Below are 17,896 nucleotides of genomic sequence, written 5' to 3'. Positions count from 1 at the left end.
TGTTGAAGCACGCATGACAAGGAGAGAGATACATGCCTCCTGAGCCAGTACTAAGCACAAAGGTAAACTTAAAAGCAGAAGAAATATATAGAAGGGCTATACAAGGAAAATGAATGAGTAGGTATATGAAGATGACTTGCAAGAAGAATTTCACAGAGCAGTGAAAGATCTTAAGTTGAAACAAGGCTCCTGGAATAAATGCCATTTCCTCAGAATTATTGAAATCCTTGGGAGAAGCAGCTATGACAAATCTATTCTAAGTGGTATGAAAGATATTATAGGCACAGGCAATAGCAATAGGCTACAATGAAATATAATAATTCCAAAACCGAAAAATATAGGTGCCGATAGGTGCACACAGGCTTGTTATCAAACCAGAAGTTTAATAAGTCATGATTGCAAAATACTGACACAAATGATTTACAGAAGAATGGAAAAACTGGTACAGCCTGACCTTAGGATGAGTTATAGTTCTGGAGAAGTGTAGGAATACGCAGTGCACTACTGACCTTACCACCTACCTTAGAGGATAGGGTCCACTGACCATGAAACAATTGCAACACCAAAAAATAAGTAATGTACAGTAATGAAATATTGGGAATACATTTGTTTATATAGTATTTTTAAGTGATTAAAATAGCACGATAACAGGTTAATGTAAGCACGAGAAAAGTCATTCTAAATGTGAAATGCTGGTACATTAATAACAGATGTAACTGCTGGAATGTTGCATGCAAGCATACAAATGTGCATGCATTGTGTTGCACAAGTGCTGGATATCAGTTTGTGGGATGGAGTTCCATGCCTGTCGTATTTGCACGGTAAATGCAGTTTGTGAATGCTGCTCGAGTTGTTGTCCAATGATGTCTCATATGTGCTCAATTGGAGACAGATCTGGTGATTTGAGCAGGCCAAGGCAATATGTCGACACTCTGTAGACACGTTAGGTTACCACAGCGGTACTTGAGCGAGTGTTATCCAGTTAGAAAACGCCCTGGAATGCTGTTCATGAATGGCAGCACAATAGGTCGAATCTACAGATTGACCAACTAATTTGCTGTCTGTGTGTGGGAGGAGAACCATGAGAGTGCTTCTGTTATCACACAAAATTGCACCCCAGACCACAGCTACAGGTTTAAGTCCAGTCTGGCTAACATGCAGACAGGCTGGTTACAGGACCTGAACTGGCCTCCTTCTAACCAACCCATGGCCATCAATGACACTGAGACAGAACCAGCTTTCATCAGAAAACACAACAGACCTCCACCCTGCCGTCTTATGAACTCTCACATGACCCACTGAAGTTGCAAATGGCAGTGGTTTGGGGACAGTGGGAGGCACAATACAGGGCATCTGCCCCGGAGCTATCCTCGAACTACGCAATTTGTATCAGTTCGTTGTGTCATTGTGGTGCCAAGTGCTGCTCAAATTACTACTGCAGATGCAGTTCAATGGACCAAAGCCATATGCCGAACAAGATGGTCTTCCCTCTCAGTAGTGCCACGTGGCCGTCCATAGCCTGGTCTTCTTGCAATGGTACATTCTCGTGACCATGTCCTTCTGCAATACCACAAAAGGAACATCTAGCTTCTCATAGCCCTATTACACAACCTTGTTCAAACTAGATGAAGTATTGATATTGGCCTCTGCACTGCCTTCCAGGCATACTTGACTAAAATCAATTCACCATGTTCAATCCCAAAGGCAACTAATGCTCATGACTTTTGCAGCATGTATTTGAAGCAAACCTGTCTCTGCCACCTTCCAGGCATTTTTGATCGAAATCAACTCACGGCGTCCTATCTACAAGGTAACTAATGCTCACAATCATTACAGTACGTCTTTAAAGCAAACCTGATTTGCATCCACATAGTGACACTACTATCACTACTCGTGCGACTGGTGCGAAGGTTGAATGGATGCCACCTTCCTGGTGTAGAAACAGCCCACCAACTTTCAATTCTGTCGCACAACTCCTTCTTAGTGTTGCAAATTTTTTTTCCGTCAGTATAGAATTTGTAAGTTTAGAGACAGCTTTTGACATTGTGGACTGAAGGACAGTATTTGAAATTCTGAAGACACCACTGATAAAAACTTGTACAGAAACCAGATTGCATTTATAAGAAGGAGAAGCACAAGCTGAGAAAGGAGGGAAAGGGAATTAAAGGCAGGTAGAAGAAACAGAAATTTTCGAGGTTCGTTGAAGAGTGATGCCACCATAATTCTGAGCCGAACCGAGACAGCAGCAGAAATGTTTCAGCTGGGCCATAACGATCCAGATGACTTCTTATGCCATCTAATCTCCATGCACGAGTGCTGGCCTTATCACTCTAACCCCACGAAAGAGGTGCACAGCAAGTAGGGGAAACGTGGTTCCGCCGAAAATTAAGACCAAACCATCTCCGAGCAAGGTGATATAGAATTTTTTTGGGACTGCCATAGCATTGTGCTGACAGATTATGGTCTTGGCAGAGGGCAAACTGCCACAGGAGTATGATACCGAAATCTCCTGATGAAGCGGTAAGCTATCTAGAGGCAGAGGTGTGTGTGTGTTCAAAAAAAGAGAAAATATTGTACATGCTGCTTCTTTGGGCTTGTTGAATTATGATATCCCATGCCTTCTTCCACTTTCCTACGATGAAGAAACCATTACGTAGCAGATATTCCAAGAATGGTGATATTTGAGGTGGAATGTTGTTTGAATAGTCAAAATAGAGACTTCTACAACCAAGTTCTTCACCAAATTATCCTTCCTTTAGAAAAAAAAAAGTGTAGCATTAAAGGGTGAATATATAGAAAATTACTGGCACCATCACCAAGTTTCATGGTCACTGCTTACTATTAAAGACACTAAGAGGCAGTTCTGATGCTGCTGCACTTGATAACTGAAGCAAGTCTGAAGAAAAATAGAGACACATCCATAAGCTTTGTCGATCTGGAAAAAGTGTTCGACAACATAGAATAGTGTAAGATGTTCAAAATTCTGAGAAAAACAGGAGTAAGCTGTAGGGAAAGATGGTAATATATAAGAGGTTCAAATGGTTCAAATGGCTCTGAGCACTATGGGATTTAACTTCTGAGGTCATCAGTCCCCTTGAACTTAGAACTACTTAAACCTTACTAACCTAACGACATCACACACATCCATGCCCGAGGGAGGATTTGAATCTGCGACTGTAGCGGTCACGCAGTTCCAGACTGTAGAGCCTAGAACCGCTCGGCCATCCCGGCTGGCTATATAAGAGGTGCAAGAGTGGAAGATCGAGAATGAAATGCTCGAATTAAGAAGAACATGAGACAGCTATGAAGTCTCTCACCCTACTGTTCAATCTATACATTGAAAAAGCAATGACGGAAATGAAAGAAAGGTTCATAAGTGGGATTAAAATTCAATATGGAAGCATATCAATGAAGAGATTCGCCGATGACACTGCTATCCTCAGAGATACGCTGATGACACTGCTATCCTCAGTGAAAGTGAAAAAGAATTATAGGTTCTGTTGAATGCAATGAACAGTCTAATGAGTACAGAATACGGATTAGAGTACATCGCAGAAAGATGAAAGTACTGAGAAGTAGCAGAAATGGGAACAGTAAGTAGTAGATTAAGTTAAGCAATTCTGCTACTTAAGCAGCGCGCTAACTCACAACGGACAGAGCAAGGAGGACATAAAAAGCATACTAATATTGACAAAAATGGGATTCCTGGCCAAGATAAATCTACCAGTATAAAACAAAGGCCTCAATTTGATGAAGAAATTTCTGAGAACGGGTGTTTGGAGCACAGCATTGTATGGTAGTGAAATATGGACTGTGGGAAAACCAGAACAGAACAGAACAGATATAGTGGTACAGAAGAAATGCTGAAAATTGTGTGGACTGATAAGGTAAAGAGTGAGGAAGAGGCCTGCAGAATCAATGAGGAAAGGGATATATGAAAAACACCGAAAAGAAGAAGGGACAGGCTAAAAGGACATCTGTTAAGACATCAGGGAATAACTTCCATGGTATTGAAGGGGTGGGGGGTAGCTGTACAGTAGAAACTGTAGTGTAAGAGGCAGACTGGAATACATCCAGCAAGAAACTGCTAGGCTGCAAGCACTACTGTGAGATGAAAAGATGGACACAGGAGAGGATTCCATGGCAGGAAACATCAAACCAGTTACATGACTAAAAAAGAAGAGAGAGAGAGGCAGAAAGAGTTAAAATTTTATGATAACTTCTTGCATAGGAGTATATGTTGTCAAACTACATAACACTTTTTATGAAGTGTAGAAATTTGCGGTGCTTTACATTTAAGGCTGGTGTTACAATTCGTCCTTTCCCCTCCACTCTTCACAGCAACCAATGCACAGCCATCCTCAGACGGGGCGCATTTCTCATCACGAAACGCACCAGATTTTAGGTGCACCACGCAGAATGCACTCTGCCATCATAATTTGTAGAGCCCAGATTAGTATGTAAATACTTTTTTTCGTTTTAAGTAAATTTCATTCTTTTTGAAGTTTCCTACATAAATCATGACATTTGGAGTCGCAAAATGTAACTTTCATTTTCTATATTTTCCCATATTTCAAAATTTAATCCATATTTTGTCATCAAAATAGCATAAATCCATGATTTCAAGGCTACATTACATAAAACTGATTTTTTTAAAAGCGTGTCAGCAATAAAAAAATTCATTAAACGACACTTCAAAGTGCAATTCCTGGCCTCGGATTGGACTAAGCGAAAACACAAATCGCTCCATCCGAAGCTGCCTTGTCTTTGAGATAGCCTGCAAGCCTTTTACTGTTGCTTCCCAGGGATTATGGAAAGACGGATAGAAGCAAAATCTCTTCCGGAGCGTGAAGCACTGAACTGATGTTTTCGGAGGGAAGGGGGAGAGCACCTTTTGGCATGTTATCCACTGCTGTCAACATACCCTTCCCTATTAGCCACCTACTGTAGTGAAAATCTCTCACCAAAGCTACATGCTTTCATGAAACCACATTTATAAACACGCTATTATTAAATGTGGTTCTTGTTTGTAGTAATGACTATGGTATTAAATTCAGGCAGCTAAAGCGCAATTTCTTTCGATGGTAAAGGCTATCGGTTACCCTCGACGTCCTTGAAATCTATCAGTCTAAACAGGGTGCAAGGGCTCACGGAGAAGTTTACAGACGGTACCTGATACGCCGTCTTCGTCGTAGATATGTTACATTATTTATATTCCCCCACGTTTTCTGTTTCGTCATTCCATTGTCTTTCGCGTACAACGCAAAATAATTACACCTTACAAACAAACGGGCTAGTTCACGCCAGCGATGCGAGCAATGGAGCTGCAGCATTAAACGTTTCCTTACTGTTATACTCGTGTAACGTCTGCCCGCACTTCCAAAAGGTAGTGCGCTAGCTGAATGTATAACTTTCCGTCCGTGTAATTCAAGACTATGAGTTTTGCCGCTACGTGTCATGTGTGATTTTCGCGTCTAAGTTCTTTCGAGTATAAAAGTTGCGTATCTCAGTCTGTGCGTGTGGCTTTTCATATGTACATAATAATGACAAAGGATAAGCAACCGCTCTGTTTCAAATTGCAAAAATATATTGACGATTTCCCAAACCAGTCTTTGAACACACATGGTAACGTACTGTTTTGTGATGCTTGTGAAAAATCCGTGTCGCCGGCCGCTGTGGCCGAGCGGTTCTAGGCGCTTCAGTCTGGAACCGCGCTGCTGCTGTGGTAGCAGGTTCGAATCCTGCCTCGAGCATGGATGTGTGTGACGTCCTTAGGTTAGTTAGGTTTAAGTAGTTCTTTTAAGTTCTGGGGAACTGATGACCTCAGATGTTAAGTCCCATAGTGCTCAGAGCCATTTGAACCATTTTTTGAAAAATCCGTGTCGACTGAGCAGCGGTTTCTAATATCACAGCACATATCTACCACAAAACAAAAAGGTAAATATTACAAGGAAGAATAAGTTCAAACAACAATTTTCTTCTGATGTAACAGCCAGTGGCTCCCACAGTTCATATCTTCACGAAAGATTTGTGTTATGCCTTGATGGAAATTGAATACCCTGTATTTAAAAGTTTCCTAGAGAAGTATTCAGGTAATCATAAGCCTGGCGAATCTACACTTTACAAGGAGAGATCCCCAGTAGTGCAATCGACCTTTTGCAACCACCTACATGGTGGTGTAGGTTACGAACCCAGGTATCATACCCTGAATTCATTCGCCCTGGTGGGCCGCCCTCGTTCACGAGTAAAAGCGGGAAAACAATTTAGCCTGTTCCTCTAGTGCATTAAATTAAGTTTCAACTGCCGTCGAAGCGTAATGGAGTGCGCAAATGCCTGGAAAACCTAAGATGGCGGGTTCGATTCCTGTCAAGTTCCTTTTTTTCGGTTATTTGCTTCAAATGTAATATTTTTAAATTTTCTAATCCTTTTCCGAGTCACTTTAACCATTGTATTAACTTTCTTATTTGTTCTCATTTCTCCCTTGAGCTCAAAATCACTGGTGTATTTGCAGTTATCAATCACAAATCAGTTCTTTTTTACAGAATGAGATTTTCACTCTGCAGCGGAGTGCGCGCTGATATGAAACTTCCTGGCAGATTAAAACTGTGTGCCCGACCGAGACTCGAACTCGGGTGTGAGTCGTGCTTCGGTAGCTCAGTTGGTAGAGCACTTGCCCGCGAAAGGCAAAGGTCCCGAGTTCGAGTCTCGGTCGGGCACACAGTTTTAATCTGCCAGGAAGTTTCATATCAGCGCACACTCCGCTGCAGAGTGAAAATCTCATTCTGGAAACATCCCCCAGGCTGTGGCTAAGCCATGTCTCCGCAATATCCTTTCTTTCAGGAGTGCTAGTTCTGCAAGGTTCGCAGGAGAGCTTCTGTAAAGTTTGGAAGGTAGGAGACGAGATAATGGCAGAAGTACAGCTGTGAGTACCAGGCGTGAGTCGTGCTTCGGTAGCTCAGTTGGTAGAGCACTTGCCCGCGAAAAGCAAAGGTCCCGAGTTCGAGTCTCGGTCGGGCACACAGTTTTAATCTGCCAGGAAGTTTCAGTTCTTTTTTATTTTTTGCGTTTTCCTCTTGTATTTTTTTTTTTTTTTTGTGAGTTTGCGGCATGTAAAATGTCCGACAACGCAAATTCATCAACCAGCAAATATCATGGCGACAGAATGGAGGAATTTGACGAAGAAATGAGAACTCTCACGAAAGCCTTACGCTATGCATTGTCTGTTTACACGAGGAGAGATCTCTCCTTCCTGAAAGCGTCTCCGATTTTTTAAACGCAAACACAATAGCGGTGGGCGAACGAATCGCAAACGAGTCGACTCGTGACGAAGAGTGTACAGAAGATAACCTCACTTTAAACAGCGAGACTGATGAAGAAAATTATCCAACGTGACAGGATACGAACCTGCAACCTTGTTTTCCAGTCAATTAATGTTCTAAAGGAACAGGCTAAATTCTTTTTCGGCTTTTAGACGTCAACGAGGGCCCACCAGAGCGAATTGATTCAAGGTGTGATACTTGGGTTCTTAACCTATGCCACCGTCTAGGTAGTTGCAAAAAGTCGATTGCACCACTGGGAACCTCCCCTTGTTAGAAAAAATTTTGTCAGCAGCATTTACGGGGGTTGTTTGGCGTCAGTTCGAGACATAATTCAGGATGGTCCTATATGGGTCGCAATCGATGAGACACACAAGGGCGGTGCATTGGCAATGTAGTAGCGACTATTTGAAAATAAATGGAGCAAATCCTTTCTCTAGGCGTGTGAAGAACTTCTTAAACATAACTAGCAAACATCAGCAAAAGCTCTTTAATGACGTTATGGGTGTTTTATGGCCTAATGGCGTAAAACACGAACGAGTTTTCTTGTTGGTTACCGATGCTGCTCCGTATGTGTTTGGAGCTGCTAATGTTCTGAATGTTTTATATCCTAAGGTGATCCATGTAACTTCCTTGGCACAGGGAATAAATAGATTAGCTGCCTGCGTAAGGATAAATTACAGATATGTTGATAGTTTAATATCAAATGTGAAAAAAGTATTTTTGAAAGCTCCCAGTAGGATCTCAACATTTAAAGAGATGTGTCCCGATAATATTTTGCCACCAGAATCAGTACTAACACGTTGGGGTACAGGGCTTGAAAATCATACTCTACAGAGGACTTAGTGTACATCAAAAGCATTTATTGTTTCGAATCGCGTCAGATTAAGGCACTGAAAACATATCAATATCACTGAAAGACAATGTAAGGATTATGGAAGGCATAAAAAAGAGCGTGTACAGAGAACTTCTGAGGTCATCAGTCCCCTAGAACTTAGAACTACTTAAATCTAACTAACCTAAGGACATCACACACATCCACGCCCGAGGCAGGATTCGAACCTGCGACCGTAGCGGTCGCGCGGTTCCAGACTGTAGCGCCTAGAACCGCTCGGCCACTCCGGCCGGCTTTGTCTCCGTATTTTTTTTCATATTTTATACTTTCAAGCCCATATTATATGTACATATTTTGTCATTTTTAATACATATTTATCCGAACCCCAGTGATTTGCGTTCGCGCCGGTCTCTATCAGCATTTTTCACCTATCGCAAATCGCGCAGTTTGTCTGCGAAATGGACGCACGTAAAATTGCTATGTTAACACACTTTTCCTCCTTTGTCTATGTGCTGTCTGTGATAGATATAAATAAAAACTTTCAATATTCATCAACACCATACAAAAAAAAATGGTTCAAATGGCTCTGAGCACTATGGGACTTAACAGCTGTGGTCATCAGTCCCCTAGAACTTAGAACTACTTAAACCTAACTAACCTAAGGACATCACACACATCCATGCCCGAGGCAGGTACGGGTATCAGCTTTTAAAACTTCGATTATAAATAGGGCGATAAAAATTTACTGTGGTCTAACACATAAGATAAAAACTGTTCCATCATTCTTACTTTTTAATACAATCCTACGGTGTTTCTTACTAGATCGTTGCTTCTAGTAGCAGAATTTTTAAAGCATGTGAAATACAAGACTTTACAGAAGAAATGCACAAATCTCCTACTGTGAGTAATCTATCTTGTAGATAAAGTAAAAAAAAACTAACTTGTTTACAGCAATTTTTCTGTCAATTTTTTTGTATGTGTGTGTGTGTATGTGTGTGTGTGTGTGTGTGTGTGTGTGACATAGAAATCAATCTTGCATTCATTCCCTGGCGTGTTCACAAAATCAAAGTAACACACTCCCAAAAGACAACGCTGTTATGTATATTACAAAACACACTTCCACTAAAGTAATAAGTAAGTCTGAAAATATTTTACCAAGCTTGAAGGTGAATACATAGAAAGCATAGCGCGAACCATTTCCTGTGGATTTCTCAATTCCTCGCCTCTATCCACTACAATGAAGTGTAGAGGCGCTCTAGATATCGGTATCTTTTATGTTACGATATCTCGAAGGCTTTACCCGTCGGCATGTCCATTAACTGACATTCAATTGTAATAAATCGAACCAGGAACGACGCGTTCTTTTATAAATCTTAAATGCGCCGTTGCCTTAAACAGCATACTTCCATAACACTCAAAGTTACAATACGCAAATGCTTTACCCACCAATATGCCGTTCCGGTCGCTTTATTGCGACAAATCGCACAAGAAACGGCGGGTTTTTGATGTATCCTCAATGTGCAAATGACGTAATCGAATATGGTGTCTCCCAAATTCTGTTAAGCAAAAGGTCTTCCGCGCTTCGGCATACTGTGGAACGTGAAATTCCACGTTGTGATGTCACAATACTCGACCAGCTCCTGGTCCACGAAAGGTTTCACGGTCCGTGAAAGGACGGCTTAGCAGACACTGAATGCGCCAGACGTTATCCCGGCCGCCTCGGCAGGAACTGCTGGGACGAGTTTTCCAGATCGGCATCGTTGTTTGTTCAGCGTTACGGCGCCGCGACGAGCCTAGGGCGCACACGGAGAGCGCTACAATGGAGCAGCCTGCCTATCGTGGCGGCGGCGGCGCAAACGTGATCTCAAATTCACCGTCTGCCCGAACAAAGCGGGCACCACGGCGCGCGCCTGCGTTCAGCCGCCAGCTTGCTCAAAGGCGCAACGCACAGCCCACCAACCTGCTCCCGCACAACGCCGTGCACTTTTCGTAACATATTTTCTCAAACATTAAAACACCAAAGGGGGCTGAAAACGCGGCTTCTACAGTACAACCCCATTCTTCGCCTCGTAAATGTTTCGGAACTACTTACGCAAACAAAGTAGTCTCTACCAAACAGAAGATTGGCCTCAACACCGCAGTGCCTCGGTAGTAGCGGAAGATGAAAATAACGATTTTAGCGATCAAACGAGAACAACGTCAACAGTGACGGACAAATTATTACGTCCTTACTTCGACCTGCGAATCGGCTCTCTCAACCAATTATGGAGAGGCGGTGCGTCGAAACACAGCCTGTAGACTACCATAGTTAATGGAGAAAACTGTCACGAGTGTAAGTGTACTGGAACCGCTAAGGTCGCAGGTTCGAATCCTGCCTCGGGCATGGTATTGTGTGCTGTCCTTAGGTTAGTTAGGTTTAAGTAGTTCTAAGTTCTAGGGGACTGATGACCTTAGAGGTTAAGTCCCATAGTGCTCAGAGCCATTTGAACCATTTTAAGTGTACGATAACAGAATCAAAAACTTTATACTAAATATCGGTCGGCAAACGAATAGCTGTGGTTACGAGCCGCCTCTGACTTCAGTATGGAATATTGCCCTCCTCAGCACAAATGTATCTGAAATGCAAATTTTTGGCCGGCCACTGTGGCCGAGCGGTTCTAGGCGCTTCAGTCCGGAACCGCGCTGCTGCTATGGTCGCAGGTTCGAATCCTGCCTCGGGCATGGATGCGTGTGATGTCTAGTAGTTCTAAGTCTAGGGGACTGATGACCTCCGATGTTCAGTACCATAGTGCTTAGAGCCATTTGATTTTCGCAAATTTTTGTGTCCCCATCTAACTGGACTCAAATTTCACCAATGGTCTGCCTTAACACTACTGCTTCAGCATGTCACATGTTGACAATACTACAAGTCGCTGCTACAGTTCTTCAGCCGTATGAATGAGAATGCTGTATAGTTCACTTTTGAGATGAGCCCAGGCAGAAAAATCCTGGATTGAGGTCAAATACTGCTCGACGTACCGCTCTTGAACTATACTGGCGCGTTAGATGTATTACATCGTGCCTGTGCCATATCATGGAGTTATCACATTCCCCAGCCATGGGTCACGGCGAATTTTGAGCCCAGCCAGATGGGGACTTAATCGAGAATTTTTTCATTTAAAATATTTTGTACTGACTAAGGCAAAATTTCGTACTGATGCCAATGGTGCCTCGTAATCGTACTTCCGCAGTTGTCTTACGAACTGCACCGCGGTATGTGTGTGTGTGTGTGTGTGTGTGTGTGTGTGTGTGAGAGAGAGAGAGAGAGAGAGAGAGAGAGAGAGAGAGAGAGAGAGAGAGAGGGGGGGGGGGTTACAGCAGAGGGTTGGAAACCTAGATCTTCGTTTCTGGTTTATGGGGGCAGGTCCGGCCGCCTTGGTGCAGGTCTTATTACATTCGGCGCCACAATGGACGACCTGTGCGCCGGATGGGGATGAAATGATGATGAAGACAACACAACACCCAGCCCCTGAGCGGAGAAAATCCCCGACCCAGCCAGGAATCGAACCCGGGCCCGTAGGACGGTAACCCGTCACGCTGACCACTCAGCTAACGGGTCGGACAACAGTAGAATAATAATCGCAGACTAAGTAAAGGTTATATATTTAGCAAACTGTTGTCCATTGTACTAAAATATGCGGTTTGGGTAGTATCATGCCTCGACAAGATATGTAGGTTTCCTATACACGACGATTACAGTTTCTCCACGTCCGCTAGCTGCTGCGTAGACTGACTGTTTCGGACTAGGGTTTCCAACCGCAGTTTACTAGTAACAAGTCGTTCACCAAGGTAACCAAGTATCGCATTCAAAGAAGAAAAGACTTGTCTACGGAGCAACTAGCTCCAACTTCTCCACTGGCGATCGTGGCAGTCAGTCGCGATCACTGAATGACAAACAGCATTGGGAGACGTTCCGGTTACGGTCTGTTAGCGTCCGAAGTCAGGTTCACTGCCGGGTAGGTGGTCTAGCGCCATGCGGCGACGCCTGTAACTTCGACGCTCGGTAGCGACATTGGATGACGTGTCCTCAGTTTGTTCCTCAAGACACTCTTTAAATCCCTCGATGTTTGTTGGTACGGTTTTGTAGCATCCTGCATAAATGTCACAAATAAAGCGACACAAAGTCTACCTCAAATTCTGTCTGTGCACATTTCAGGTAGGTCCATAAATATATACACTCCTGGAAATTGAAATAAGAACACCGTGAATTCATTGTCCCAGGAAGGGGAAACTTTATTGACACATTCCTGGGGTCAGATACATCACATGATCACACTGACAGAACCACAGGCACATAGACACAGGCAACAGAGCATGCACAATGTCGGCACTAGTACAGTGTATATCCACCTTTCGCAGCAATGCAGGCTCCTATTCTCCCATGGAGACGATCGTAGAGATGCTGGATGTAGTCCTGTGGAACGGCTTGCCATGCCATTTCCACCTGGCGCCTCAGTTGGACCAGCGTTCGTGCTGGACGTGCAGACCGTGTGAGACGACGCTTCATCCAGTCCCAAATATGCTCAATGGGGGACAGATCCGGAGATCTTGCTGGCCAGGGTAGTTGACTTACACCTTCTAGAGCACGTTGGGTGGCACGGGATACATGCGGACGTGCATTGTCCTGTTGGAACAGCAAGTTCCCTTGCCGGTCTAGGAATGGTAGAACGATGGGTTCGATGACGGTTTGGATGTACCGTGCACTATTCAGTGTCCCCTCGACGATCACCAGTGGTGTACGGCCAGTGTAGGAGATCGCTCCCCACACCATGATGCCGGGTGTTGGCCCTGTGTGCCTCGGTCGTATGCAGTCCTGATTGTGGCGCTCACCTGCACGGCGCCAAACACGCATACGACCATCATTGGCACCAAGGCAGAAGCGACTCTCATCGCTGAAGACGACACGTCTCCATTCGTCCCTCCACTCACGCCTGTCGCGACACCACTGGAGGCGGGCTGCACGATGTTGGGGCGTGAGCAGAAGACGGCCTAACGGTGTGCGGGACCGTAGCCCAGCTTCATGGAGACGGTTGCGAATGGTCCTCGCCGATACCCCAGGAGCAACAGTGTCCCTAATTTGCTGGGAAGTGGCGGTGCGGTCCCCTACGGCACTGCGTAGGATCCTACGGTCTTGGCGTGCATCCGTGCGTCGCTGCGGTCCGGTCCCAGGTCGACGGGCACGTGCACCTTCCGCCGACCACTGGCGACAACATCGATGTACTGTGGAGACCTCACGCCCCACGTGTTGAGCAATTCGGCGGTACGTCCACCCGGCCTCCCGCATGCTCACTATACGCCCTCGCTCAAAGTCCGTCAACTGCACATACGGTTCACGTCCACGCTGTCGCGGCATGCTACCAGTGTTAAAGACTGCGATGGAGCTCCGTATGCCACGGCAAACTGGCTGACACTGACGGCGGCGGTGCACAAATGCTGCGCAGCTAGCGCCATTCGACGGCCAACACCGCGGTTCCTGGTGTGTCCGCTGTGCCGTGCGTGTGATCATTGCTTGTACAGCCCTCTCGCAGTGTCCGAAGCAAGTATGGTGGGTCTGACACACCGGTGTCAATGTGTTCTTCTTTCCATTTCCAGGAGTGTATTTGTATCACAAATATTTTTACCGCTTTTTATCTCACGTAACCGTCATCTAATTTCTATCACCCAAGCCCATCCGTCTTGTATCGAGGATATACGGCGAATCAGTTTTTACATTTTTAGAATGATTCAAACTGAAGAAAGAGGTTACGCTTATCATATTTCAATGAAAATAATCTGGATCTTCTACAGTTATGTAAATAACGCTTCCGTTCGAATCGTGTTGATCATAAACCAGTTTAATATCTACACGTTTCGTCCGCGAAGGAAACGAGAAGAAATAATAGTGCAACAGAAACAAAACATGTTACTATACACGAAGTAGAGATGATATCTAATTGGTTAAGTTACTCACCGATGGCTTGGCACTGCAGTATCTTGGTGCGTCCTTCGCCGATGATGCTGTTCGTTGACGACGGCTGTGTGACGAAACGGGGAGCCTGTGTCGGGTCTGCAAAGAAATAAGACAATCCGATGAGAACTACTTGTTATTTCTCATAGAGAAAAGCAGGTGTCAAAGACGAAATTCTAGATAATTGCATTATTCCGTAATCTGATTTCGTGCAGTAGCTACAGTTTTCCATTTGGAATGAAAGTTTAAATTTTCAAATGGGTCAAAACTAATCTCATACCTGATAGTCGTTTATGTAGTGTTTGCAAAATAGTTTCGAAACTGAAATTACATCAACCATCAAAGTAGCAGCGAAAACACATAACGATAAGTTAAGTCGTCATACATCTTGGGAATGATTAGATGTAATGTTAAGATATGATAGTACCTCTTGTACTCATGAGATGGGAGTGTGAACCATCCAACAAGCTGCGTACAACTCTAACCACGACAAGAAATATGTTGATAGCACGATGACATACAGTGGACTAGGTGAATGGATTACAATGAATTATTATCAAACTAATGGAAACGAACACCAATAAAATACTTAACCTAGCACAACCTCCATCACGGAAGCTACTGGCAGAAACAGTAAAAAGGTTCTATGCTCATTTATTTAAACGTAATAACATTTTTTCATGGGATTAAAATATGATAACATGCAAGTTTTAAGCCGCCTGTATTACGAAAAGAGTACATAAACAGGTGTGTCGATTATGCATATATAACATTCTGCTACGGCATCAAGCCATTGCTTCATGACAGTATATGAACTCAACTTAAAAGGAAGGTACTGCTTGCAGCAGCGTAAGGCTGGAACTTTTTACACAATGGTCGGGAAATCATTCAGTTGGTCACTCGTCAAACGTTATATGGTGAAAAACACTGCATATTTTAACTATCTCTTCGTGTGATTAGTAAGATTACCGTTTAAGGACAGAAAATTAAGAAGATAGGTTGTGACAGTTTAAAGCCTTCGAGTTATCCTCTGGAGATAGCTAGATTTCGAAACAGCTGCCGGGATGCGGTCTTCGGATCTTGCCTCAACCCTGCCGCAAGACAGCTCATAGCGATAAGTTCATAAATAAATGCAAATATAAGTAACGTTTCTAGGATATCTTGCTGATGTTCAACGAGATTAACGTATCAAAATATCTTAACTGCTAATTCTAAAATTCTCTGACAAATGCAGCTGGGGGACGGTTGTATGACCTTCAGGCCAAAAGTCACAATAAATAAATAAATAAAAATAATTCACGTAGTTATGATCCACTACATACGAGGAGCGTTCAATACGTAATGCAACACTTTTTTTGCTTGAAAATTGGTTGGTTTTATTCATGATTCCAATACACCATATTATTCCCCTCTCTTTTGGCTACAAAATCATGTTTCACATAATTTCCGGTCAATGCGAAGGCCTTACGCAATCTTACTGGGAAAGTCTGTATGCCCGCATGGTACAACTCTATTGGTCGACGTCGTAGCCAAAGTCTTGCTGCATGAATAACCTCCCCATCATCCACGTATTGCTCCCCGCGGAAAGCATCCTTCATTGGGCAAAACAGATGGAAATCGGAAGGTGCTAGTTCCGGGGCATAGGTCGGACGAGGAAACACATTACAATGTATTGTTGTGACTTGTGTGAATCTTAGAGTTGCCATTTCCAATATTGCAGGAGTCAAAGTTGCGTGCTGCCGGGCCGCTCATGGGAGATGGGACAGGTTTGTGCAACTTTGTTGCGATAATGACCAGGCACTTCGCCCAACGATTCACAGTGCTTTTGTTCACTGTCAAGTCTCCGTAGATATTCTGCAAGCGTCTATGAGTATATGCGATGTTCTGGTTTTCCGCCAAAAGAAACTCAATGACAGATCTTTGTTTGGAGCGCGCCTCCGTTACAGACACCATTTTGAAGGCTACGTATAGCACTGCCACGTATTGAAACTTCATGAAACTATAGGGGCTAAAGCGGGAATATTCCACAATGTCTCACATCAAATTACACATTATTTAAACTATAATCGGCCGAGAAAAAATGCGCTGCATTAATTAATGAACGTTCCTTGTAGTTTTCGGCTTTGCGTGATGCACTGGACGTTGTCCGCACCATTCTTCCGAGTAACACCATTGCCTTTAGTCTGCGGCTGTCGTAGTTAAGTTCAAATTGTCCTCATTTCATATGGATACAAATTATCAAACACCGTCTTCAAAGAAATTCAGCATCGATGTTCACCTCTCATGAAAACTAGATGTGTAACATCCATCAACTTGAATAGTTGCAACTAGTTGAAAACTGCCAGATCGCCTGTAGAACAGAATACAGGGCAGAGCAGAAAAATGTAAAGCAGAAAAATACCTACTCAGCTAATATATTCAGATTTGGAGTTTCTAATACACAAGTATTTTTGTAAAAGCAATTAGACCAAATAATTGTCTCTCCAGAGAGAAGGAAAAACTGAAAAATTACCAACTGTTTTCAAACGCAATCGGAGTAAGCATCCTGGCTGCCACAAGTTTGAAGAATTGCAATTTCCATTGTCCAACGGGAAATAATCAACCATGTTCCTACGGAGGATGTCCTTTATTCCGAGCTCCCTGCGCACCTTCAGACAGCTGACGGAGCAGCTTCGATAATGGGCATATGTGGTCTGATGTCGGCATCGGGCATTATTGCAGAATATTGTCCATTGCTGTAGAATAATTGTCTACCGTGGGGCACTACCGCACGGTAGAACACACAAATACGCGCAGGCAAATACATTTGAACTTGCTAACCACACCATTAAGGTAGAAGGAGAGCCATTTACACAAGTGGAGCCACGCAGAGTAAGTTTTGTAGCCAACGACTTTGGATAATAAGGGCGGTAGTTAAGTTTTAAGTCGATACACGCCATAACACCGGCTAAAAACCTCATAAACACACCTTCTGGAATGATAGCCATCTTGTTTTATCCTGACAAATGGGCGAGAGCGCTTTTATACAGTGAAGAGCCAAAGAAACTGGTACACCTGCTTAATATCGTGAAGGGCCCCCGCGAGCACGCAGAAAAGCCGCAACACGAGGACTCGACTAACGTCTGAAGTAGTGTGGAGGGAAATGACACCATAATTCTGCAGGGCAGTCCATAAATCCGTAAGAGTAGATATGCTCAATAATGTTCATGTCTCGGGAGTTTGGTGGACAGCGGATGTGTTTAAACGCAGAAGAGTAATCCTGGAGCCACTCTGTAGCAAACGTGGGCGTGTGTGGTGTCGCATTGTCCTGCTGGAATTGCGAAAGTCGTCGGAATGCATAATGCACATGAATGGATGCAGGTGATCAAACAGGATACTTACGTACGTGTCACATGTCGTAGTCGTATCTAGACGTATCAGGGGTCTCAAATCACTCCAACTGCACACGACCCACACCATTCCAGAGCCTCCACCAGCTGACATGCAGGGTCCATGGATTCATGAGGTTTGTCTCCATACCCGTACACGTCCATCTGCTCGATACTATGTGAAACGAGACTTGTCCCAGCAGGCAAAATGTTTCCAGTCATCAACAGTCCAATGTCGGTGTTGATGGGCCAGGCCGAGGCGTAAAGCTTTATGTCATGCAGTCATCAAGGATACAGGAGTGGGCCTTCGGCTCCGAAAACCCATATCGATTATGTTTCGTTGACTGGTTTGCACGCTGACACTTGTTGATGGCCCAGTAGTGAAATCTGC

The 17,896-nt window shown here is 43.9% G+C and overlaps 1 protein-coding gene across 1 annotated transcript in view; it reads right to left on the bottom strand.

The window, feature by feature from the left end:
- LOC124716352 (protein sidekick) overlaps positions 1-17,896 on the bottom strand; it is a 416,456-nt gene that overhangs the window by 124,535 nt on the left and 274,025 nt on the right. The window contains exon 2 of the mRNA XM_047243167.1: positions 14,141-14,236. Within this exon, the coding sequence (XP_047099123.1) occupies positions 14,141-14,236 (96 nt within the window). The remainder of the gene's footprint in view (positions 1-14,140; positions 14,237-17,896) is intronic.

The sequence above is a fragment of the Schistocerca piceifrons genome, chromosome 1, assembly GCF_021461385.2.
Source record: "Schistocerca piceifrons isolate TAMUIC-IGC-003096 chromosome 1, iqSchPice1.1, whole genome shotgun sequence".
NCBI classification, from domain to species: Eukaryota; Metazoa; Arthropoda; class Insecta; order Orthoptera; family Acrididae; genus Schistocerca; species Schistocerca piceifrons.
The sequence above is the reverse complement of the archived record's forward strand: the minus strand, read 5'-3'. Positions and strand labels throughout refer to the sequence as shown.